Here is a 26,968-nt window from a genome sequence, read left to right on the forward strand (position 1 = left end):
TCTGCACAATAAGAGTTCTTACAAGGTGGTTGGCAAAATAATTTCTTTTATTATTTTTATTACATCACGTGGTGTTCTTCTTCTTTCCCACCCAAACTTCAATGAACTCAAATATGTAATTGGAGTTGGTCGGTAGGATAACTGGTCTACAGCTAAACACTGTTAACTATCGAGCTGCCCACTGCTGCATGATTTTTCTCTGGGGCTATTAAATGACACAATTCCCTTGTCTCACACTTGTTAACTACTTATTAACTATAGGGCCAGAATAATAAAAGCAAAGAAACTGTTGGGGAGATGAAGGGTAGCAGGAGAGAAGAGACGGCAAGAGAAAGCTAGAGCTGTTGAGGGCGCTCAATTTAAGAACCCCAGCATTAACGGAAAGCAACCAGTGAAAAGATACGGAAGCACAGGTTTAAAAAAAAATATTTAAAAAAACCAAGTTCAGGCAGATAAACTCATTGTGGTTTCCTGTGAGCTTTGCACAAGGGAAGTGACCACAGCAGGTTTTCCTGGCCAGCCTGCCCCATGACCAAAAGCTTCTTTCCACAGGAATCACATCGATAACCAATGAATCACACCACCACCACCACCTTGGTATTTCCATTTATTATGCTGTAAAAAGCAATGCTATCTGGATTTCATTTCTTAAAATAAATAACTTTCATTTTCAGAACCAGTACAGCTCAAGTTTAGATTCATCATGGGAAACTGCTAGAAATACATTCATCACTGTCTGTTCCCCACAAGACAGAACCTAAAAGTCCAGATCAGCCCCATTACCGTGACCAGAATTACACCGCCAGCAAGTGTCATCACCGACAGCCCAGCTCCGAAGCAAAAAAAATATGATACAATACATTTTGTTCACAAAGAGAGGCTAATTAATGCTAAGACTATCACAATATTTCTGAGTACAAAGCATTAAGTTAGCGTAACGATTTGTAGGTTGTGGTACAGAAGAAACATGTATGACGTAAAAACAAAGGAGCGGGGGAATCCTCTTTGGAGCAGTTGATAAGAAAACCAAAAAGCTGTTTACGGCAAAAATCTACATGTCAGTGTCATGAATGATCAACAGCCAACCCAATGTACTGCATATATTTATATTTATAAATAACGCCATGTCTAAATAGCTGCATTGCCAAATTGGACATTACAAAATAAAGCATCTTCTCACAATGAGAAAACACTAAAACTAACCAGCAGAAATGCACTGAAGCTAAAAGCACCCAGTATGATTTGGGAAAGCATTAAGTTTAGGGACAGCCATGATCTTTAATGCTAACTCAGTTAAAATGACTCCTTTTGGTTTATTTTTGTATATATGTGTATTATATAATATACCTATATTTTAAAAATGCCAGTATGAACAATGAAAATTTCAATTAAATCAAGTTAAATCAGGTGATTTTCTGAGAAGCCAAAGGATACATTTTAATAGGAAAAAAAAATAAAATACAGAAGCAGTCGGATGAGCACTGAGATAGAGAACACTGAACTGGAGTTCCCTCTGCTCACATTCCTCTGTGCTGAAGTTGACAAATCTGGTGCCAGAGGAAATAGGTTGGAAATGAGTTCAAGGTGCAGCAGAGACCTTGTGCTCCTCAGTGACCGACAGGGCTCAGTGAAGAGCCAGAGCCCAAGACGGTTTATTCTCAATGACACTGATCTGCTGGGTCACCCCGGAGACGTCACCTCTCTCTGTGCCCTAGTGGACTCATTTGCAAAAGTGGGATAATGTGGTTCAGATCATCTTTATAAAGTGCTTGAGCCATCCGAGAAAGAATTAGGACATTATTTCTGGAGGATTTTGGTGCCTAAACAAAACAATTTGAATTTTGAGAGCTACTAATGACTCATACACTATGTGCTAGAATAAAAATAGCCATATACGAAATTCTCAAGCTCAGTCTCCTTTTCCACGTGCTATACAACCCTTGCCTAAAAATCTTGTGCTACAATTCTTGCTGTGCCCAAAACCCTGTGGCGTTCTGTGAATATCCAAGTCTTAACTGCTCACTTTTGAGGTTTGATGCCACAGCACCAGCAGAAGCGATTGCGTGTGGGACAGGGAACCACCAGAACGTCGTCCTTCTGCCAACAATGACTACCGGCACCAATACTCCCCTCACCGGGGCTGCAGCGGCAGCACCAGAAACGCCGCCGTTTGCCACAAAAGGCATCGCCTGCTTGTGCTCCTGTTGCCAAACTCCCACTCGACGCCAGCAGGACCCATCCCACCGACGCCACATCCTGCTCCCTGGTTGACAGTAGTGCAAGGAGGGAACATACCCCCAAAATTTGGCTTATCTCCTGCCCTGCTCATGCTCTGATTGGCTCTATGCTCCTTAAAGCTGTTCTCACTGCAGCCGTGTTCCTTATCACAAGCCTGAATTAAGTCAGATTTACAAGTAATATTTGGTTTAGTACTTTGCCTTTCACTTAATTCCGTTCCCCTCCCTGGTTCCCAGTGCGACCCGCCAACAAGACGACCCGTGAGCCCAGAAGGGGGTTTTGCGGCTTGTCGAGGCTGTAGTGCAAGAACGCCTGCGGGAACACGGCTGCGAAGCACCCGCTCGCTCCAGCCACGGGGAAATGCTTTAGCAGCTGAACACGGAGAGGAGGGAGGTGAGACAAAAAGAACTGAAAGAAACACAACAACAAAAGCCCACACCCCACTAAACACAGTTTGAAATGACAAATCACATTCCCCAGTGCCATTTGGTCAAACAAACCTTAAAACAGAGTCCCTGACAAGACTATTTCTAAGAACAAGCCCAGACCATTGACAACTGTCACCTATATACTCTGTGGATATTTATATTATGTAAACAAGGTTGTGTGGAAGTTTTATTCTATTTTTTCCCAAAGATAAGTGCAGATCCTTACTTAACACACCCAGCCTACATCTACATCAGCACCCTCAGCTTTTGGAAAACCTCACTGACACTCATGCCCAACAATCCTCTGGCTCATCCCAGCCAAACTGGAAACAGAGGGTTATAGAAACAAAAACTGAGCAGAAAAATTCCTGACCACGGACTAGAGTTCACATAGAACACAAAAATAAATTAAGTAGTGCACAGTAAAGCCAACGACAGCTAAATATTTTTATACATCAATTATATGCAGCATGAGGTAATATTGCTCACATTATGGAGGGAGATTCTTCGTTGGTTTTGTTTCTTTTGAGAGAGATTGGATTTGTCCTGTGCGTATAGAAACTCCTGTAACATAACACTGAAGTAACAGAGACTTCTGTAAAATATATATCACTATCAGATAGAAACACACACGCTCTTCATTACTTATGCATACCACAATTAAATAGGTAAGTGATTTGATTCTTAGGATCTAGCTGAGGATGATTATAGTAAGCCATCTAGATTTTTATGAACCGTCCGGTTCTCCTTCCCGTTGTTGGAATCCTCTGATGGCGTGTACTGGACCTGATATTCTTGAAGAATTTTAAACACATCGTGGTGTCCAAAATGTAAAGCTTCATCCATAGGAGTGTTATTCCACCTACAAGAAGGAGCAGAGTATTTCTAAGATCAGCACCTAAGTACAGAGCCAAAAACTACCCAAAAAATCTAGTTCTTGATAGACCGTGCTAATAATTCAACACACAGACTACACCAAGTTCAGTAACTAAAAACGCTTCCTAAGCAGAACAAAACTTTTTAAATAATTGTTTTAATGGGTCACCACTTTTTATTACAGGCATCCCACTCTCCTTTGGTAGGGAACCTGTTAAGAGTTCCAAACAGGCAACAAAACCACTCACCTGTCTTTGGGGAAAGGATTCACTTTGCACGCTTCCAGCAGAAATTTAACAACGTCCACATGTCCTGTAAGAAAAGCAGGATTGTGAGCATACATATTTATTTATAAATATGCATATAGACATACAACATTTTGAAAAGCAGGTATGCATATATATAGTGAAAATACTATAAAGAAAAGTGACCACATTCCATTAAGAGAGAGCAAAGCACATGTGAGGAGACATCACCTTCTGCAGCTGCTACATGCAGGGCTGTTCGTGAGTCATAGTCTCGTTGTTCCATATCCATTCCTGACAAAGCAAATCTAACCAAAAAATAAAATAAAATAAAATAAATAAAAAACACGCCACAAAGAGGCCTTACATAATTAAAGCAAGTTACAAAACCAGCATGGAACGATACCCCTACGCTAAAATGATGAAACATCTGCTGCAAGAGGATATAAACAGCATCAAGAGCCCATTCAGTTATAACGAAAGCAGCCCTTATTACTTTGGCTCTAAAATTAAGGTAGGGGCTTAATTTTCTTTCTGATCTCTAGAAGTTAGAAGGAAAAATAGAATAAAAATGTCTTTGCAGGGTTTGTAAGAGTCACCGTATCTGATTTTAAAATATAAGAGGGATAAGCAAAGTCATATAAGGCAAAGTAAATCTGTGCCAGGAAGAACTCCCAAGTCTAAAAATCCTGGAAATTTGTTTCAGAACAATCCAAAGAACAGGAAAACGATGGGATTTTAGGACAGTGTGAGGGTAGCTTTTTGATGGTAAAGTCTGGAGTTTTTTGTTTGGTTGAGTTTTTGTGCAACCTTATTGAATCTCCAGTGCAGCTCGGATGTCCCCAACAAGGACACGCTGCATATTCATAATAAACAACAGCATTAGATATCCAACAAGCAGCATTCCTCCTCCCAAACCCGCACCCCTATTTACCTCCGGAGTGCAGACACATCCCCCGTGTAGGCAGCAAACAGCAGATTTATCACAGACTTCACCTACAGAGAGAGATGAAGGCCAGTTTATTCAGCTTCTTTCCTCGAGAAGAAAACAAATGGAAAACCCAGAAAAGCTCAGCACGGCCAGTCAGTCCAGCGCTTGTGAACCTGTTAGTTTTATTTCCCTCTCTGGCCATATTTTGCTGTACAAACACTGGACGAATGCATTCCAGCTTGCTTCACTGCCAGTTCTTGCATAATATGTCTGACTTTCCTAAGTTGAAGTCAGTTAAAGAATCATAAAATGTGCACTTCTATTCTACTGTCGTAAAAACAAAAAAGAGCTTTGCTGTCTGGACAAACCATATTTCTCTCTTCGATTGCTCAATGATACAGAGTTTTGAATTACAAAGACAGCATCCATTTGCATAAACCATTAACACCTTGTACGACAAACTCATTCTGGAAAAGTAACAATTTTTTGGTTTGTTTTGCTTTGGTTTTGTTTTTTTACAGCATACATCTAATAGAGCGACTTTCTTCAAATACACCATTTTAGCAATTCTGTCACATAACGAACCACTACAAGAAAAGCAAGGCTTCAAGGCAGACAAAAACAAGATCTTTTTAGATCCAAGAACAGAAGGCAAGTCTCAGACAAGCAGTGCTTTTCTCAGCTGGATTAACGAACAAGAAACCGCACTGTTAGGCTACCAACTTTGTCCCATGCACATTTTTAACGCAACCTGGCTACAAATGACAAGACAGATGGTTTCAAGCATCCCACCTCAGCTTCTGTCAGAAACTAATACAGCCACTTCTAGGCACCATTTCACAGCATTTTCCAGTAAACTTTCCAAATGCTGGTGTGGTTTTTTTGAGCCTACAAAGCTTTGTTGCTGCCACCAGCCAAGTAACAGAGATAAAGGAGAAAACTGCTGCTGCATTGACCTTCCACAACAAGGAGAAACAAACACACGCAGAAAATCACCACCCACAAGCAAGTCTCCCACAGATTTCTGCAAAAACACTGGCATATTTTCACAGGGCCCCAGACGAGCCAACATCTGTGACTCTTACAAAACAAAGTAAGTGAGACACGAGGAAGAAATGTTTTACACTGAGAGTGGTGAAACCCTGGCCCAGGTTGCCCAGAGAGGTGTTGATGCCCCATCCCTGGAGACATCCCAGGCCAGGCTGGACGGGGCTCTGAGCAACCTGGTCTGGGTGAAGATGTCCCTGCTCATGGCAGGGGTGGCACTGGATAAGCTCTGGAGGTCCTTTCCAACCCAAACTGTTCTGTGATTCCATAAAGCAGTGGAACTGCTTGTTATTTTTTTACACCTCAAATATGTGCTGACGCAAAGAGAGACTGAAACAGGCTGCCAGGGCCAGGACAGAACCAGAGCTGCTCTCCTTCCTCCAGCACCCACAAACTCCCGCAGCTCCTTGCCCGTTTGCACCACAAGGCCCATCAGCCTTCAGAGCTTTGCCCAGCAAGTGTCAGAGGGACCTGCAGGTCCCCATCACCACTTGTGATGGGACACCACAGTGTCCCCTAGACTGCCTCCAAACCTGCCTGGCCTCACAGCCTGGGCCCCAGGGCTCCTCACACCGGCCTGAAGTCATTCTGTTCCCCCCATGAAGGTTTTTTTGACAGAATCATAGAATGTCCTGAGTTGGAAGGGACCCACAACAATGGAGTTTTTGTTTAAAGCTTCTGAAAAGATTAAAAAAAAAGAGAAGGGGGCAGGTGTGCCCAAGAATCGTACAGCAGGTGAGCGTGGGCTTTGCTCTGGTGGCAGAGCTGGCCGTCCCTGGCCGAGCTCACCCACCCCTACAGCCTCTTCTCTTGCTTTTTGCCCAGCACAGCACCTACAGACCAGACCAGGGGAGAAGCCGTCACGAGCACCCCTGGGGATGTCGTGTCTCCTCGTTTTTGAGGGAAAGTCGGAGCTGCCGCGGGGCTGGCATCGCCCGCACCGCCCCGAGCAGCAAACGCCCAAACGCTCCCATTTGGCTTCCAACAGAAAACAGCACAGTCACACCAAAATGCTAAAACTTGCTAAAATAACGTGCATCTTTTACAGACACTGGGCTGCAGGCTGTATTTAAACACGGGCGTGAAAGGGGAATTAAAATTGATAATCCCTGCCAGCAGAACAGGCTGGCCACACTCAGGCATTTTGGGTCCTGGAGGTGCCAAATACTCTCCCCTTTTCCAAATGTAGGATGAGCAAAGGGCATTCTGTCTTTAATAAAAAACATTTCAGAGGTAACTGATTGTTTTGGCCAGGCTTCTGCATGTTTCTGGGAAATGTAAATGTGTATTGAAATAATAAAATACAAATAACATGCATTTCATCTTTACATAAAAAATAACTTTCCAAATGCAGGTAGGGCTCAGATTCCCTCTGGATTCAGCCGCACATTTTGCTAAGAAGTCATTTTCATTAATGGTGTGACAAAATGTAATTTGGAGATTCCTGACGCTTTCTAACACAATCTTAGGCCATGTCTCGGCAATCTGGGAGAGGTTAAAGCTGCTCCTTTCTTAAAATAAATAACAAAATCCAAGGTCACATTATTATTAAAAAAAAAAAACCAAAAACTTATTGACAGCTCAAACCAAAAAGAAATACAAGTCCACACACAAAAAAATCCTGTTTGTTTAGATAAGAAGGAAATTTGAGAGGAAATATGAATGCTCTCTGTACAACAGTGAAGGTAACGGGATACAAAAAGTAGGAGAAAAACAAATTTAGCAGGGCAATTATTCACAGAATAATTATCCAGAACTGGTCAGGAATGAACTGAAGCTGGAAAAAGCAGACCAAGTGCAGCCATCAGAGCTAAAATAACCCCCTAGGGCTACGTGCCCCCATGTCAACTGAGACTTCAGCGATTGTATGGAAGAATTAGGTTGGATCTGCTGGCAACAAAACACACCCCAACTCTGTAACTTCACCCTCGTCTGTCAGCAGCACAGTCCAGGCCAAAAATTAACACATTTTGTAAGGTATGAAATAAAACTGCTCGAAAGGCAACCATAAGCAAAGCTGGACATAAAAAGCGAATTCAAGAAAAAAAAAAATTTAAAACTGTTTATAAAATGTTTAGTTTCAGTATTAATATGGTGAAGTTACAGGTGAAATTGTAACATGTCTAATTGATCTAAAGTGCTTCAATGGTACATGTGAACAGCCTTTACAGAGTATTTGTATCAAAATTGTCTTTGTTAACAGCCTTCCTCTTCTCTTTGAGCTGCACACCCAATCCAGCCCACATGAGAAGACTCATTTGAACAGTCTCAGTCAATAGAGAATCCCCGTACGAGACTGAGATGAGAATCACTCCTCTCAACATAGACTGGTGCAAAAAGATTGTTCTGGGAGTTAATTAAACACATCTGAACAACAACGCAGTCATTGGCCCCAGCCAGGACAGGTTCATGAGGGTAAAGTCCTGCTTAACAAACTTTATTTCGTCCTATGACAAGGTCACCCACCTAGCTGACCAAGGAAAGCCTGTTAACATGATCTTTTTGGATTTCAGCAAAGCCTTTGATACTGTTTCTCACAGTATTCTCCTGGACAAGATGTCCAGCACACAGCTGGGTAAACACACAGGGCAGTGGGTGAGCAACTGGCCGACAGGACGGGCTCAAAGCGTTCTAGTAAAGGGCTATGTCGGGCTGGTGATCAGTCACCAGTGGGGTTCTCCAGGGATCCATCTTAGGGCCAGCACTCTTCAGTGTCTTCATAAATGACTTGGACTCAGGACTTGAGGGATTGCTCAGCAAGTTTGGCCATTACACAAAACTGGGGGGAGCTGTCAACACCCTTGAGGGGAGAGAGGCCCTGCAGAGGGACCCAGACAAATTGGACAGCTGGGCAATCACCAACTGCATGAAGTTCAACAAGAGCAAGTGCTGGATTTTGCACCTGGGATGTGGCAACCCTGGCTGCACATACAGACTGGGGGATAAGAGGCTGGAAAGCAGCTCTGTGGAGAAGGATCTGGGGGTTCTGGTCATCGGCAAGTTGAACACGAGCCATCAGTGTCCCTGGCAGCCAAGAGGGACAACCGTGTCCTGGATGCATCCAGCACAGCGTTGCCAGCCGGGCAGGGAGGGGATTGTCCCGCTCTGCTCTGCTCTGGTGCGGCCTCACCTGCAGCGCTGTGTGCAGGGCTGGGTAACACAGGATAAAAAAGATATAAAGCTGCTGGAGAGTGTCCAGAAGAGGGCTATGGAGTTGGTGAAGGGTTTGGAGGGGAAGTTGTAGGAGCAGCAGCTAAAGTCACTTGGTTTGTTCATCCTGGAGAAAAGGAGACTAAGAGAAGACCTCATTGTGGTTACAGCTTCCTCACAAGGGGATGAGGTGGGGCAGGCGCTGAACTCTATTCTTTAGTGACCAATCCCAAGGGAATGGCAGAAAGATGTGCCAGGGGAGGCTGAGGTTGGACACTAGGAAAAGGTTCTTCCCCCAGAGGGTGCTGGAGCACTGAACAGACTCCCCAGGGAGGTGTCCCGGCCCCAAGCCTGACAATGTTCAAGAAGAGACTGGAAAATGTCCTCAGACAAATGGTGTGAACTGTGGGGTTGTCATATGCAGGGACAGGAGTTGGACTTGATGATCCTTGTGGGTCCCTCCCAAGTGAGGACATTCTATGATGATTCTAAAAACTTATCCTGCTCCACTACCGCTGCAATGACTCCGGCACAGCAGGATGAGTCCCTGCTCTGTCCTCTGCTTGGGTCAGGAGAGAAAAGCCAGACAGCTGTGCACGCAAAGGAAACAAATCCTTCAGAAAAAAAATTAATTTAGCTCAGAGCTGGATTAATTCCATGAGAAGCTCTTAGCTAAAAAGGTCACTGAATGTGGATTTTAATTTCCTACTGTGTCCTGCTTCCTGAGCACACTCCCCACCCACTAGGTCGAAAACATCACAAAATTTACAGTCTAAAAATACATTGCTCCCAACTTCACTGTTTCTGCAGGTGGCTGAGGAACACAGTCAAGCCCAATAATTCAAAATGGTCCTGCTAGAGGCAACACAAAAAAGGATAAACAGACAAACCCCCCTCATCTTTCCAACGCTCTTTACATGATATTTAGGTACAATGCCACAAAGCCTCTCAAAAAGACATTCAAAAAATTGTAGTGGGGGAAGGTAGTTTGAATCCATATTGTTTCTCAAGAACTTTACTGTACCTGAACAAAGAAGATGGAGACTCCCTTTTTTGCTAGGAGTCCCATGGAAGAGACGAGGGGCAACAGGTACAAGTTACTCCTGGGGAGATTCTGATTAGATACAAGAGGGAAAAAGAAGCAGCCATTGTAATAATCTCCCCAGGGAAGTGGTAGATTCCGCAACATGGGACATGTTAAGGTTCAGCTGAGATTTTGCCAAGAAAGGTTTGAATAGATGACCCTTGTGCTCCCTTCCAACCTAGCATTCCACGATTCTGTGATACCTTGGCTGTCCTCTTTCGACACCTGCACCAACAACTGAGGATGACACAGCTTGATCTTCTTTTTTATACAAAAAGTCTGACAGATATTATCCCAAAACTGCGCATGCTGGCAGTAATTTCTCTCCCACCCTGCACGGCAGCTGGGTCACGCTGACCCACCACCCAGGGACCCCGCACACCTCTCCATCCCACACCAAGCTCTGCCACGGCACCGCTAATCCAGCTCAGCGCTGGATTAACTCCCAAATGCAAAAAATAGACTGTAAAGCTGTCTAAGGTGAGCGTTTGTCTAGCAAACCAGGATTAGCATTTCATGCTGGGAAGAGACAGGCGAGTGTAAAGCCTTCCTGTTCTCCCGACCTTCACAAATGGCCACATAACCACAGGCGAGGCAAGAGCAAAGAGTTCACCTGAGCCAAGAGCGACAGCACAAAGTCATTAAAGCTCCCAAACCAACAGGAATTCAACTTTATATTAATGCTGCTGTACTACTTTTCCCAAAGCTGATCCCCCTGATGAGAACATGTAGCAAAAAGCAATCAATCCTCCAGCTCCCCAGAAAAACTCCAGTATTTTAGATGCTTATTTAATCAATGGAAAACAATTCCCGGAAGACGACAATTGTTGAAACAAAAAAAAGACAAACCAGAGCAGAAATTAAACATTTAGCCATCCAGTTTCTACACACTGAACTCGTAATTCAACTATGCTGAGAGGTAGCCTATAGATAACTTCCTCCCTGCGTATAACATTTCAAAATAAAATTTAAAAAAAACAAACACACACCTGCTCAAAATGAATTTTGAAGCCTCAACTTCAAAATGAAACCAAAAATGCAAGTAGTCGCTAGAAGGATAAAAATACATCAGGGATGAGTCTCAGTGAGGAACCCAGGTGTCTGTATGCTCAGACACTAACACAGGACCACTTATTAAAACTTGACCATTTTGTATTTACAATTAATTTGCAATAAACTGAAATCTGCTGTCCACAGTCTGCTGAGAAGGGTAGTGCTGGGGGAAAACACAGTCACTGTTCCAGTCTAAAAGAGACAGCCACAGCTGTATTTTAAAACACCACTCCTTGATGTGAAGGTGAGCTGTATTTTCTAGGGAAATAAACAGAGGATGTGTGAATAAATTAATGCATACACTTACTTTAATGACATACAGCTATATTTGAGAATACAAACAAGGCTGACAGGTCCATAAAGCTTTCATTTCTTCTTCAGGTTTTTTTCCCCTCCACCTCTTCAGCCTATTTTCTGCACTACTGATCCTTGTTTCCTAATGCAATGTGAAAAAAGTGCAAAAATAACTTTGGAATTTGCAAATATTTACCCTCTGTGTTTTGAAACTAAGACAGCCAGTAAGATTTTTGTCCTTTTAGTCCATGCACCAGCCATGGTTTCTTTTCCTCTAGATGGTGCAAGCTCCTTTCCACAGCCCAGGACAGAGGACAATATCCAGCTCCCTCAGTTTTTACGAACTGTGGAGCAGCATTTATTTCTGGAGCCAAAGCTACAAGAGTATCTTTCAAAGCTGCTACCACTAAGTTTATTTTTGGAGTCTCCCTGGTGGAATTAACTGGAAACGCCGCTTGCACAGCAATTATTCACGTAACTTGTGCTGCTGGTCGAAAACAGACTCAGAAAACACTTATTTATACCTCGGTAACTGCTGTACAGTTATCGGCAGTCCTGTTCAAACACCATTTGTGTAAACAGCACAAGCTGTTTCTCCCAGGAGCTACGTTGAGACTGCAGCCACAGGGGCTGTATTTTCACATATTCATACCCAAACCAGCTTTAAAGCTGCTGTACTCCTATAGCTGTAAAAACCTCAGGCAAGCCAGTTAGCTACCCAGGTTCACAGAGCAGCTTCTCAGCCTTTTCTCCCCCTCTAATTGTATATCAAGCTGGTCAAAATGTTAGTACACTTTGAAATATCCTCTTTTTGCACTTAAACTTTTCAAATGGTTTCAAATCCAAATCTGACCTTTGAGAATAAAGCTGGCCGTTTCTTCCTCTGACTTCATACATTTTAAAGTTGGCAGGTGGATATCTGACACAATTCTATGGTCCTAAAAGTGTCCCTTTAAAAGTCTGACAACAGAGCAAAAGAGTTTTGACTGGGTGCAGTTCAGTCTCAAAAGTGCTAATGCACGAACAAGCTTGTGCTGGTAGCTCAATCTTAGCACCTGCCACAGGAGCTGTGCAGGTAGCTGAATAGAAAAAAAACATTTAATTAGAGGGAATATATACATTGAAGATTCCTCTTGACACCAAGACAAAACAAATTGCAAACCCCTTCCTTTAGCTGGAGAACAAATGTCAATTGCCTTTACTGGATAATGTATAGGCTAAAGTCAGTAAAGGAGGAGCCTTCCTGTAGGTGAATGCTGAGCATAAATTGGTTTTTTTCTCTCTCTCTACTCATCAAGTTTCAATGGATTTTAACCATTCATATTTCCTTCAGATTCAAACCTTCTAGAGATGTGTCAAAAGGTTTAAAGTACTAGAGTATGCCTACCTGAAACTGCAAATAATTGTAGTAGCAATATTACATTTACAGTAAGCTAATTTTCTTTGCCCATCTCCAAAGTCATTTTTTCATCAGAATACTTTAAAATAACCTAGGTATTTGAAAGCATCTAAAAATGATACTTGCTACAAGCTAGCACAATACCGTAACTGTTTGTCCATCTTCTCTGCTGTTATACTATTTTGCGTAAAATTTTGAAAGTCTAACAAGAACACTGGAGCGGTAATTGGGAGCAGAGGGTTACCTTTTCTTCTCAATTTGCAGCTACGAAAGACAGAATAAACCAGAATTCTCGTCTTGCAATCCCAACCTCTCACTCATAAGATGATCATCAAGGGGACACACAGTTCTGGGAAGAGTCTGTCTCACTGGTGATGCTCAAAACATCTCAGTACCTGGGAAAAGGCTAATTTGTCTTAAATAGTAACAGGCAGGAGGTGCAAGCTCTTTAAGGAGTTAAAAATAATCTTTCAACACATATGGAGGAAAAGCACGAGTCACAGATTGGACTGAGCTCAATTCTGCAACTAATTCTGCCTCTGCATGCTCAGAGAATACTGAAATTCACTGCCTCTAATTTTTAAATGAGATTTATCATCTTGTAAAAGAAACTTAAAATGCTATATATTGGCAATATACTTCACAAGTTCCTAAGTAACAGTCTATTTCATATTATACTATGTTTGGTTTTGCTTTAGCACCTGGAAGACAGTGACAACGGCACTGGTTGGCTGTCCTCGAGGACGGCAGGCTGCGAAAGCAGAGACCTTATTCCACAACAACACACACTGTGAATTTGCACTGACTTATTATTTACTTTTCTGGCTATTGATTAGTTCTAAAGTATCAGTAAACTGATTCTGTTTACATTAGAGATAAGACTATTTAATTAAAATTAGTTCAGAGTTCAATAATTAAACAAAACGTTTGCTAGATTTAAGTGAAACATCTACTTACCTCCAGTAACTGTGATTCTTTCAGCAAGACCATGACCACCTATTGCACTCCCAAGATGTGCAAACCCCCTGGGAGAGCCGAGGCTGTTGCGAGCAGCCATGATTGGCGACTCCCACCACTGCCTGCCCCAAGGGAGGCAGAAGAATCAGTCCCTTCACCAACATCCACTCTAGAACTAGAGCTCCAGAGGTGAAGCAGTGGGTCACACCAAAGTTTAGGTGGATCCTTGCATACTCCCCCAAACCAGGACATTCAAACTCTATTTTTATCTAGAAAAGAGTACGTAGCATCATAAGAACGTCCAGGATGCGTGGATGGGGCCATTTCTCCTTGCCTGTAGCCCCATTAGAGGCAGGGTGTTCTCAGCACAAAAAATGGGAAAGTGGGAGCAACAGCACACTATCATTTGTGTCCTTCCCTTTGTAGCAGATAAAATCACATTTAAGGATGAGCTGGTTCAAGAGGAACACAGGAAAAAAGAACAGACAAGTCAAAGCTCAAGATTCAGAGTCATCAACTGCATCAGCCTAAGATGATAAGATCCCAGGAACAGAAACTTCTCTGGATGGAAGACAACTGCAAAAAGGCCTCAAGGTTCCCTTATACACAACTACAGTGCCCAATATTAAGGAAGAGGTACTAGGACAGACACATCCAATACTGTTCTGCCACAGACATCCCTGAACAACTCACAGATGATAATTAATTTTTTCAACCCATAACCATTGTTTTGGGGATGATCACATTGGTTTCAAAAGGTAAGAATACTGGGAAGAGAAACTCGAGTTTCTCTCGCAGAAAACTACTGCAGGAATCTTAGGGTCCTCATCATCTCATGATACAGAGTTTGATATTGCTGCTCAGTCCTTCCATAGAGCAAACCCTGCACACACTTCTGCAGCAAAAGCACAGAATATATACAGAAATCTTAACTAGAGGAATGAACACTGATCAGTTGACTCTGGATGCACGGTGGCGGGGGGCAGGCGGAAAGAGCTTTTGAAGTAGTGGCTACAGACATGACAAACACTGCAAGATTTGGGACCAAAATAGTGGGATCAACAACAGCCATCCAAACAAAGCGGAATGCTGACGGGTGCTTTAGTGACACTCGCTGTATGAAGCAGAAGGGACAAAAGAACGTCTGCTGCCTTTTCAAGGACCTGTTGACTGCGACTGATAACCACACAGGCGGGCAATGCTCCCGCATCCCAGGCTGTCTGTACTTTGCAAATATGGATGATAGTTTACTCTTAACTATAGGATTCAGAGCAGGAATTGAATTATTCCCAAAATAAAGGAGGATGTTCTCAAGAGATATTTACTGAACCTTTACAAGCAAGAGACTGACTGCACCCTCCAGGTTGAAAGCAGAACAGGTGAAATCTTACCAGAAATTTGCGCTCTACTTTTGTTGGGAGAATAGTTTCAAAACTATTAGGAACAAGTTTCTAGAAACCTTCTATTTTTTAGACTATTTATTCAGTACCTGTTGTTCTTCCACTGGGAATGTCTCTTAGCCCCTACCTCCACAGTTTTCTCTCCAAACCCTGGCAACAGCCATATTATTCTCCCCAAGCCTTTGATTCATGGGATAAAATGTACTTGGGTGTTTTAGCTTCTCCTACAACTGCTTCTCCTTTTCCTCAGTCATCATTCTTAATCCTTTCTTGCAATGGCATGGCTAAATTTTTTTCAAACATATATGATCAGAACAATTTATTCTCAGCTCAAGATTACATTTTAATTAGTTGTCTTGAAACAATTACAGGTCGGAAAAGCTTAAAAGATAAGTCCTTTAAAAGAAGTGTGAAGTGCACTTACCATACAGCTACACGTAATAACCAAAAACAGGTCTACCAGTCCAAAAAAGCCTGATATTGAATGAGTAATTCCTGAGCAAACAATAAAGTTGCCAGCCTCAAGGGAAAAGCTGGAGGGGTGACTGACATCAACAGGAATCAAGCAATGTTATCTCTTCCTATCACGCCACTTGTGTTCTCAGTTCACTGTTTTGATAAGTGCTCTGATGACAAAGGGTCCCAATAGTAACACGCTGTCCCTCAGCAAATAACATGCTTCCATGTTTGCATTGAGCCTGTTATGCTTTAATAGAAAAGTAAAGGGAATACAGAGTTTTAAACCCCTTAAGTCACCTTTTATCAGCGATTTAGTTAAAAACATTAATTAGGATCCAGTAGGAAAATACATCAGGAGGTGAAAATGTTAGTTATTGCTGATCAAAAGCCCTTTTTACCTACGCTACTTCTAGGACTCCCTAAAGCCGAACCTTTCCACACAATTTCCACCTGACAGTGACAAAACAGGAGTCACCACCAGCTGCAGAAAGAGACAACTTCCACGAGATGTTAAGAAAAAATTCTTGATGATGGAAGTATTAGAGCTAAATTGATCTGGTTTAAGAAGAGATACAGTAGGAAGATAAATTCCCAATTAACAGTGTGCACAAGAATTCTGTAATAACTCACAAACAGTTCAAATCGTGTGTACCGGCTGTTTTGCAACTCACGTGAAAAGCCTAATGAACAATAGCACTTAGCTATTAAAGAACCTTCCAAACAAAATAACAGATATTTGTTGACTGTATTATCAAAACAATAACTTCAAATTTTCAGAATACTCAACATCTAAAAATAAAATTCAAACAGTTTCACTGAAAAATAACAATGCCAAACAGACTAATAGAAGTCCAAATACACGGGAAGAACAAAAAAGTCATCCTTTATTCCACATCTGACCAAATAATAATGAAATTAATATATGGTGATCTCTAACAGGAAGAGAACAAATGCCAATAATTCACAAAATAATAGTGCTACTTAACTTCCTTCAACCCTGTCTCCATTATTCTCCCAGTGCATACAAATTTGCATGGTCCAAGTTAACTCTATTTGCCTTACTCTATGTCATGCACCCACATCAGCTTCATTACCTAAATGAAATTGTTTAAACTACCTAAAGTGGTACAAAAAAAAAATTGTCACTAAGACACTTTTGCCTTAAACTCTATTGTAGGGCTTTATTTAAACTTCAGTTTCACATTAACCACTACATGAAGTCATTGAACTAGGTACAGAGCTGTGCTACTCTTCAGTCTTGCAAAAACTTTAAAACGCCAAGTGTTGAAGTGATACCAGAAGTCTGCATAAAGCAGTATTAGACACCAATAATAAAACTAACTTCTACTTGCACGAAAACCAAAAAGAAACAGGGAATTTCTATTTTGTACACAATATTGTCTAGAAAAAACAAATGCTACTTGATTCTTGATTCTAAGTAGGTAGTTTAATAATTTAGACTGCAACAAACTATCCAAAATACCAAGACATAAATTCCTGGAGGAAAACGGGCTGTGGGTGACCCATCCTTTAAAAGTCTCTCATCACACACACTACTTAAGTCCTGTGTTTGCTATGCAGTACAAGCAGCATGGAACAAACAAGATAAACAATTAAAAAGACATAATTAAGTTTCAGTCAGATTTCTACCTAATTTAAAGCCTCTTGCCACCCATGCAACTACTATAGACATTTGCGACATTCAAATTCCACAAAGAGACTCTGCACTGATGATAAATTACTACGTGTATTGAGTCATCCCAGTAAGAATTCTCCTGAAAAAAGTCTATTCATCTTTCACCGCTTCTGAACTCCCATCAGAAAACTACAAAAATATTTAAACAATTAGAAAAAAATAGTAAAACCCTACAAACAATGTTCAGGATACTAAAACATTTTATATAAATTATGAAACTTGTAATTAACTATTTTGCTCACAGCTAACTACTGTGCATCAATGACATGTATGTATCAAGACCAAGTGAAATAAAACCCAACATACTCTGTCCCACTCCCACCCACCCTCTTGTTGCCTTTTTATTCATCTACCCACCCACTGGTCTTTTGACACAAATGCACAATGAAAACCAAAATATAAGAGCCAAAACAATTCCACAGTAAATTTCCCCTGGTTTTCTCTATCTACTACTCTTCTATCTTTCCCCATCTTTATGACTTTAAGAGAATAAACTCTTTTGACATGGGATTTTTTTATGTGTAAGGAACATACAGCCAATTTTAAAAACATAGTACAAGTAACTGCAATTTGTAAACCAATCTACAGAAAAGCCAAATTAATAATTATGGTCAAGCTATATTTTCAATTCATAATGCTCAGGATCACCAGTTACTGCCCTGGCTCTGGTACCATTAACCACGTATTTTCCAAGTGACTGAATCAGCATCTTCAAAACCACACAAATACAGGGTGACATTAACATCCTGCTGCACCGTGACATTTTTATTAGGAAAGCCACAGAGAGAGTTTCACTACTTCAACTTTTGCTTTCAACTTTCAAAGATAACAGATCAAAGAGAAAAATAATTAGATTATTGCACAAAATGTTTAAGAAATCTCAGGAAGGTCTTTTAATGACTGGTTTAACCAAATCTGCTTATTCTATCTACTTTTCAACAACCTCTCTTTTTTAGAATGGAGTGCTCACTACCTCACTTCAGTCTCAAAACTGTTTGAACAAATCTGTTCTCTATTGAGAGAAAAAAATACAATAAAAATCAGCTTAAAATAAATTTATTAAACAATACAAAAATAAGCATGCTGGAAATCAAGATACATAAATAACATACAATGCAAATGAAAAATGGAAAACGAGACAGGTAACAACTGAGCCATAAAAGTACAACACAAATGCTAAAATAAACCTTTAAAAAGCATTTACATTTCTAATGAAATGTTAATGATGCTGACAAAGAAAAACAAAACAAACAGCTAAAATGCTTGAATATCAAGAATTGCTATTACTGTAGCACAGGTGAACACTAAAACCGTTGCAGACTTCAGACATTGAACGACTAGCCTCCATCACCGTGTTATTTCAGCCCCGCTCACCAGACTTCAGGCAGGCTTGGGTAAGTCCTCCTGGCAGACCTAACTATAATCCCAGCCTTCTGTGAACCAGAGCCCTCCACAGACACCCCAGAACAAGAATCTGTGGGTGCAGGCAAGTTACAAAATAATTGGTCCAAAGGAGTCTCCTCCTGACACCTCCAAACTAGAGGTTGGCTTAAATTCTGAGAGGCTTCAAAAGCACGTATTACAGAACTGTAAGATACGTATCTAAAGTAAAGACTGTGTAAGCTGTACCCTAAATATTCTTATTATGCATAGTTAAGATCTAGTAGTTTCCTTAATCTTATCTTTCCCAGGTAGGACTTGCCTCTACCATAAATTTGGTATGTAAGTGACACAAACACAGTAAAGATTTTTATTTTCAAATTGAAACCCAGATGGAATAGTTTTCCATCTTCAACCATATTTTTAGAATTATCTTGAGATAGTACTAAGCATCAGAAAATAATGTGTTGAATTAGATCAAGCAAATCCTGCAACATACATTTTCCTTTTTTAATTAAAACAGCAATTTAACCAGCAACATGTCATCACTGCAAATACATTTCATTAGCAGCAAAGACACATTATGTTTACTCTTGCAATCGAAGCTATTTCAGCTAAAGATGTAGTTTTGCAGGATTTGAATACTTGCTTTGTCTCTGTAACTACTAGTTTACTGTAAAATCCTCAAACAGGTGAGACATTTTTATAATTCAAGACTTTGCCTTTACTTAGTTTAGTTGATTTTCAAGACATGCACTGACAAAGCTAACCTTATCATCAGCGATACGATTCTAAAACAGCTATTATTCAGCAATTTGTGACTGACATTTATTAACAACATCTGCACCACAGATTTAGCTCTTCATCCCAGTAGGACTTTAAATTCACTGAAAAATGTTCTGCATTGTTTTGCTTAAACATTTATCCTAGGCTTCAAAGACAGGGAGCCCATCCTTTTACAATACCCTGCTAGATGATTATTCAGGGTTTAGTCAGAGCTTAATTCAAATGTTTATGCAGAACTAACACTACCTAATGAGAGTAATTAAGAACAGCTTGCTTTCTCTGAGAACATTTGGTTTGCTTTATGCACCTTCCTGAACAAACAAACAGATGGGTCAAAAAAAGGGGCAGGAAAAATCTGACTCTCCCTTTTTGCAAAAATTCACTTAGGAATGCACTTAGAAGTTTTAGAGAAACTAAAGAGGGAGAAGGACTGGGAGAAGGACTGGACATGTTATTAGGAATTATCTCCCATTGTCTCTTAAAATCCTCCACAAGTTAGTATCACTGATCATTACTTGCAGATGCGTTCCACAGTTTTATAAACCAGGACTCCGCACAATGCGCACTGGGAGCGCAATATAGCGAATTATCTGCAAAATTGTAACGGGGATAACTCTGTAATAATTTTTCTAAGATTTTTAGCATCGTTAAAAGTCTAATAGCTACAAGTGTCAAGAATTTAGCAAGTCTGTGCCCTCTGTCAGCACTGCCTATTGAGTTTATTCCAAGGTTACATACGGCCTTTCAAGCTACACCCGACTAGGTACTCCAAATTATCAAATTATGCAAATGAAGAGATGCAGTTGCCTGTAGAATAATGCAAATCCAGTTTCTCAGCAAGCTGACAGAGGTGCAAACTCACTCTCATTTTTAAAAGCAGCAATTAATGCTGATTTTTTTAAAAATTTGCTCTTTTGTAAGGAAATTAAACCTCTGATGACACATATGAACATGCACACGCATCAGTGGTTGAAAAATAAGTCAGTTGGAAACAGTTTTAATACTATATACCTAGCTGCTTTTCTCGGAACACATTTCCTGCTCCTAGTTGGTTGGTTTCCACTGTAAACCCAGGCTTGCTGACATTCCTCTGCAGGGTGGAGCCCGACAGGCTTCTGAGTCATCACCACCCGCTCCAGCAGACACTCCAAATACTTTGCTAAGAAATCTTTCTGCTGCATTAGTTAACTTGCAGATCAGACAGGATTTTTGGTGCCCCTTCTCTCAATTCTCCCAAACCATTTTTGCTCTTTTCATTTAAATGTTATCATTAATAATCATTAGAGGTTTGTTAAAAAATTATATATATATTTATATAATCTCCATTAGCATGGCATATGCAAAGGATCCTTTTCTGTTCAAAGGAATTTGAAAGCTCATATTAAAAAAAAAAGCCTATGGTAATAACACAACTCAGAACCTATCTCGACTCAATACACGAATATTTAGAGATTCATGAATTTGCTGTAGTTTGCTGACACTATTTTACTTCATATTTTAATTAAAATTCTCCTGTCTTTACATGCTGACCCTGATGAGAGGACACATTGTTAAGTTCTTGCTTTGCTCCAAAGTTAATTTACTTAAAATTCTCAGATACAAACAAAAATAAACAGATATACACAAAACTGGTATATCTTTGAAAACATTCAGATTTACCTTTTCTTTTTTTTTTTTTTAAGCAAATGTGTTTTAAGTAACTACAAAAGTCAGTTAACAGTTCCGAGTTTTGGTGTTTTTTTGGTTTGGTTTAGTTTTTTGCATGTGCTTTTTCCACCCCCACCTTGAACTTCGACAGTCTTTTTGGTATAGCATACAGAATTTACACAAAATGTATATATAAATGAAACACCAGGCAAACAATATTCAAATTGAAGTTAAAACTAGAGATGCTTGAGGGTTTTTAAAATGAAGAATTTAACGAAACTAGAACCCATTCGTTTAGTTTTGCTCTCCCCGACCTTCAATTCTATACACTACGGTTCTGGAGATGTCCTCGTTTGATTCAGGTGACACTTTTTTCCATACTGTTTCTTTTAAAGCAAGTTCTTGCTGGAGATTCTCATAGTCCATTGGTCCAAAGGAATGCTAGTTGTTCAAGCAACATACGTTATTTATTAGTGTATTTGAAGGAAAAAAAATCCATACTTGCAGTCAATGCTAACAGACTCAAGTTTTCACCTCTTCACATAAACTGTTATTTTCTCTGTTCCAGTTATAAAAAGATTCAAATTGCAAATTGGGCATTTTTTCAGACGTATGCATGCAAACAGAAGCACTTTAAAGATCATTCTAGTGTATATTTTCCTGAAATCTTCATGCCCTAGTTAAAACATTATTGGGAGTAAAAGCAAAGAGGTTCTCCTTATCTGAAGAACCCTCACATCTTTTGTCCATGTAGCTGCAGTGGATTCAGGTCATTCTCAGAGATTGCCTATATAATATATACCACGTCCTTAGGAACAGGCACTTCTCTGCAGCACTGTAACGCCTGAATTCAGGGCCTGTGCAACTCTCAGCAAAGTCACGTGCTCTCAGAGATAACACCGTGAAAAAATGCTGAACGTACAGCTCATGCAGCACAGATCAGAAAAGCTAAGCCCCCCAGCTGGTCAAATCTTTATTAAAGGCAGCCAGTACAGCAAAACTCTTTGTGACTTTTATCAGATACCGGACACTTAGTCTAGCAAGGGAGATAACTGCATGAAATGGAGTTACAAATCTAATATGAAATTCTACTGTACAAAACCCTGCGATGGCGTGGTCCACCCAGGTTAAATGTCCACTAGTAATTCATACTAACTAGTTCACGTGAAAGCTTTGATGCAATACATGTCATTGAGCAGTTTTGCCTTCAGAGGAGAACTTCCTGCGTTTCTTCTGATGTCTACAAGCAATACTCACTAAACACACATACTAACTTACCCGCTGATCACCACCTTCTCTGCGAGGATCCAGCTTTTTCGCAAAGTGTCTCAAATTATCGTAGTTATGGAAATTGCACAAAGAAACCAGATCCTGCAGATATTTAGAGAACACACATTATTATTTGCATATTATAGTCAAATACATATGACATTATACTAACACTGATGGTTTACATCATATCCTTATAACAAATCAGTGACAACAGAAGCTTCATTTTTGATTTAGTAAATCAATAGCAATGTTTATAAGGCCTTTTGAACCTAATATAATGATATGATTAAGCTCTAATAACACCTTTAAACTCCTCTTTTAAAAAAAGGTACAAAACTAGCAATTTGCAAAATATCTATTTCAAAATATTTCTACTCCAGCTGCATGAAACACCCCAGGAACAGGAAGAATAGTCTGGGCTAGTCTAGTACATAAAACTTTAAACACAAGGATAAAACAAGAAAATATGCGACATAATGGATTTTAATTCAGTTTGATTTACAACATGAAAAGTTATTATTACAGAACTTTGCTATGCTGTTTACTTTTAAAAGTGAATGTTACATTCATGTTACTTGTATGCCGTGATCATCTATCAGGCTTTAGGTCTTATTATAACAAAAAAGGCAGTAAATCCTTCACTTACCTCTTGATCTGTGATTCTATATTTAAATTCCTCCTTTTTAAGATTCTTTAAGATTCCCCACCCCCCCATTTATAATTACTTAATTGGTATTACAAGGTAGTTTTCGGGAGAAAATAAAAAAAGGCAACATTTTTCTATGTTTCCTCTCCCATAAAACATCTTTATTAATCATTACAAGGTACTCTACAAAGTCTCTTCTGCTTCTAAGGCTGCTGTCAACACTGCCCACAGCCCTTTCAAAAGCCAGGAAGAGCTTGCCCAAAACTTGTGTTCCTTTTCAAAGCTTATCCACAATCAATTTCTCCAGTGTTTCTGGCATCATATTTTCTTAATGCTCACTGAATTAAAAGTGTTATTTATTACTAAGATGCAAGTGTCTCTGACTTTTCACCCTTGGCTCAAATGAAACTTATGATGTATTAAGAGTAACAAATCACTAATTCACTTAGATCTCAGCTATGCTAACTGAAGCTCAGTAAACATCAGCTGCAAAAGGAAAACAAACCCAAAACAACATAAAGAAAGGCAATGCTGCTTACATGACAGAAGTGAATTCCTTTAACGCTGTTGCCCATCTTGTCCAATGGAGGTGACCAGCACATCAAGCCCATGACGTTAGGAACAACCAGAAGAATCCCACCAGCAACTCCAGATTTCGCAGGAAGACCAACCTACAGAAAAAAATAGAGAATTACTGTTCTCTGCAAACATTCTTCACTATTCTAACACAATGCTTTGGCATTTTACTGAAGATTGCTATGCAGCATTTATAAAATGTAGATCTGGAAAGCACTTTAAGGTGGGAAAGCATTCTTGTTTATTTCTTCTTAGATAGACAACAACCTGAAGCACAGTTCACGGCAATCCAATGTACAGGATGACACATCATTGCTATTAGTAACACAGATTCAGTAATACAGCACAAAAGATAATTTAAATCTACTATAAAGAGTAATTATGACTAAGCAGTAGTACACAAGTGTATCTTGGAGTGTGTCATCATGAACAGCTTGCAACAAGGTAGTATCACAAATCTATATACGTTGAAAAAAAATCTTGACTTGAAAAGGTAAAAAAAACCCCAAAACTAAAGAAAACAGAAGAATCTGCCCATGAAATCATACAATAGCTATTTATTTACAATCTAGATAAAGGTATTGCTTTTTTCCAGCAGAAACTAACATGTCACATATCCTCATAGCTCTGTAAGCAATAATTTCTAGGTCACATAAACCATTGTAACTGACTTCACATGTATGCAATAAGAAAAAAAACTAGAAATGCTCAAAACAAAATGCTGAAAACATAAATAAGACACAGTACATCTTAAAATACTTATACATGAGGAACAAACTGCTGGAAAATAGAAGCATGGTACATATGCTGCGTATGACAGCCACTTTTACAACACGAGGACAATTCCTGAGCCTTAGTAAAGAAAAAGCAACTGTCTGCAAAGGCTTTGTGCAATCTTTTACTCCCATATAGCAGGAGTTCTTCACTTCTACTGCTTCCAGCTACATCTGCATCATTAACAGCCTTTCTTAAGAGACAGTATTCACATCTCCACATGAAAAGGATTCCAAAATATCAAGTGGCAGAGAACAGTAAGTGCTATAAGGTAAACTGTACTAGTAGTGCCATGAATCCTAGGTGAGATTTTCCCATAAGGTGTGTTCAATTTCTAAACAATCCATGTAACACCTCCTCCTCTCCCCCAGAAGCAAGCCTTGGAACACGGAAAACAATAGTACAAATTAATCTTCCTGATCACCTATAACAAATATCTGAAAACAATACTTACATGGAAGGCAAACTGCCCTGAAAAGTCATACATGCCACAGGAATGCATTAAACTGAGGGTATTCCGGACTGCTTCGGGACTCAGGACTCTTTCCCCAGTGATTGGGCAAAATCCACCGTTAGCCAGAGTTGCTGCCATCACACTTGCTGATTCACACGTTACTTCTATCGAGCAAAGCTTATGAAAAAGAAAGAGAGATTATAAGAACTGATACTTCTCACACAGGAAGGCCAGGATCAACAATATTTCTCTACAGAAATAACATATCATAAAATAACCTGTAGCATAACATTCATTACAGGTGACACTAGTAGCGTCAATTAATATGGTCTGAATTCCTACTACAAAGATCCCAGCAACAATGTTTGTAAGCCCTCTCAATAGTCTGAAACAGTATTTGTCATGAGTGTCTCCGCCTGATTCTTCCCCCCACCCCCCTTATGTTTCTTTGAGAGGAAGAGGTCTGGAAAACAATCTCAGTATTGTGTATCTGCTTAAATCGCAAAGCCACAGAATGACTGTTTTTCTTCAATTTGTTTTGTGTGGGTTTTTTTTTTTTAAGCCTTAGAAGACCCCACACGCTACTACAAGTACATTCGAAAGCTGCAAACTCTAGCACATGCAAGTCTTAATGCCAGCACCTCCTGCTGATGCAGCCTTATTTCACTTTTTTTCTCACATATACTTGATATGTTAAAGCTACAACCATATAATAGTTTCTCCCAGGATCTCTGCTTCATTACAGACTATACATACTTTGGTGACACATCAGGGAATGTGATATCATGCCATCACCTGATGCTGCCTCATTTCTGCAGAAACCAAAAGATAAGCTGGTTTCAACCTGAAATGCTACTCTGAAAAGTAAACAAACTAGTGCTTGTATTCTTGCTTTTGCCAAACAGTCATTACATGATACTTCATGAAATTACCTAAACCAAGTTTGCATGAGTAGTTACTACCTGGAATTCTTATTTTCCGGGTGCCAAACTCAATACATCCTAGTCCAATCAACTGGAGTTGCAAATCAAGAGATTGTCAGAGACGCATCTAAAATGGCAACCGTGTTTTAAACATATGAAGTATTACACGATAACACCTACTTTGAAAAAAAAAAAAGGTGTTTCTAGGTTCTCAGTTTAAGCACCTGCATTTTGTACCTCCGTTCTCTAAAGTGAGAATAATCTATCCCCGCTTTACAGAGACAACAAGAAAATAAGTTTATTTCTGTTCAGAAAGTTCCCAATTACACAAAGGAGGACAGAGTATTGCAGAAAACCCAAAGAAAAGAAATAAATAACCTTTTAGGTTGAATCTCAGTAGAGCGTTGGAAAGCAAGCGTTGTAGAGTGAGGAGAAAAGAAAACAGAATTGCCACTCATCTATGAGCTGCCCTTTTCCTGAGTATGGAGTGAAAAGGGAATTTTGCAATGGGAAAAAAGAACTGACACACAGTCATGAAATTAGAGATCACAATGTACAAAAATTAGGCCAAATTAAAATACATCAGAAAAGTTAGTTTTAGCTTTTCTTATGAATAGCTTTGCACTCCGAAGCAAATCAGGACACGAGGCAGTAAGACAGAAAGCATTTTAAAAGCCTGTTTAAACAGTAAATTCAAAGAAACTATCAGTTTTGTTCTGCAATAGCAGAAATTCAGAGTGGACTATTAGCTTGTACCTCAACAAGAGGTCAACTAAGGGTAATCACGTATCCCTTACTTCATCAACAGTCCTTTGACTTAAAGACTAGAGTGGGTACATCCCAATACAAAAAACTCAGATAAAATTTGCATTTAAAAATATATTGTTTGTAATTTGCATAGCTAAGAGCAAGTCTCACGAATCAAAACCAGATTCATTTTGAGAACTAAACTCTGGATTAAAAAACAAACAAACAAATAAACAAACAAAACTATCCCAGGCAGCAACACAACTGAAACTGCCTCTTTAAAACTTCACGCAGCAGAGCTGAGTTGTGAATGTTCTGACACTAGGAAACCCTCACTGACGAAACACCTCACACTGGCCAAGTTCTCATTTTGTGACAGTTGCAAGCAACTTGCTGAAAGTGAAAAAGAAAAAAAAAAAAACAACCAGTGGACAGGAGAATATATATGCCTATATTCTTTGTTTTACTTATAAGCACTGAATTAAACAAAAAGTAATGATATTAAT

At 39.9% G+C, this 26,968-nt stretch overlaps 1 protein-coding gene across 2 annotated transcripts in view; it reads right to left on the minus strand.

The window, feature by feature from the left end:
* Positions 1-270: 270 nt before the first annotated feature.
* GLS (glutaminase) overlaps positions 271-26,968 on the minus strand; it is a 58,706-nt gene continuing 32,008 nt past the window's right edge. The window contains exons 12-18 of one of the 2 annotated variants that reach the window (XM_080346420.1): positions 24,793-24,969; positions 23,528-23,659; positions 22,349-22,441; positions 4,722-4,783; positions 4,019-4,095; positions 3,791-3,854; positions 271-3,528 (exon numbers count right to left, since the gene is read on the minus strand). In XM_080346420.1, coding sequence (XP_080202546.1) covers positions 3,372-3,528; positions 3,791-3,854; positions 4,019-4,095; positions 4,722-4,783; positions 22,349-22,441; positions 23,528-23,659; positions 24,793-24,969 — 762 coding nt within the window. In that variant the 3' untranslated portion in view covers positions 271-3,371. Of the gene's footprint in view, positions 3,529-3,790; positions 3,855-4,018; positions 4,096-4,721; positions 4,784-18,297; positions 21,512-22,348; positions 22,442-23,527; positions 23,660-24,792; positions 24,970-26,968 lie in introns of those variants that run through there. The other variant, XM_080346421.1, reaches the window with a different exon arrangement.

The sequence above is a fragment of the Nesoenas mayeri genome (assembly GCF_963082525.1).
Source record: "Nesoenas mayeri genome assembly, chromosome: 6".
NCBI lineage: Eukaryota > Metazoa > Chordata > Aves > Columbiformes > Columbidae > Nesoenas > Nesoenas mayeri.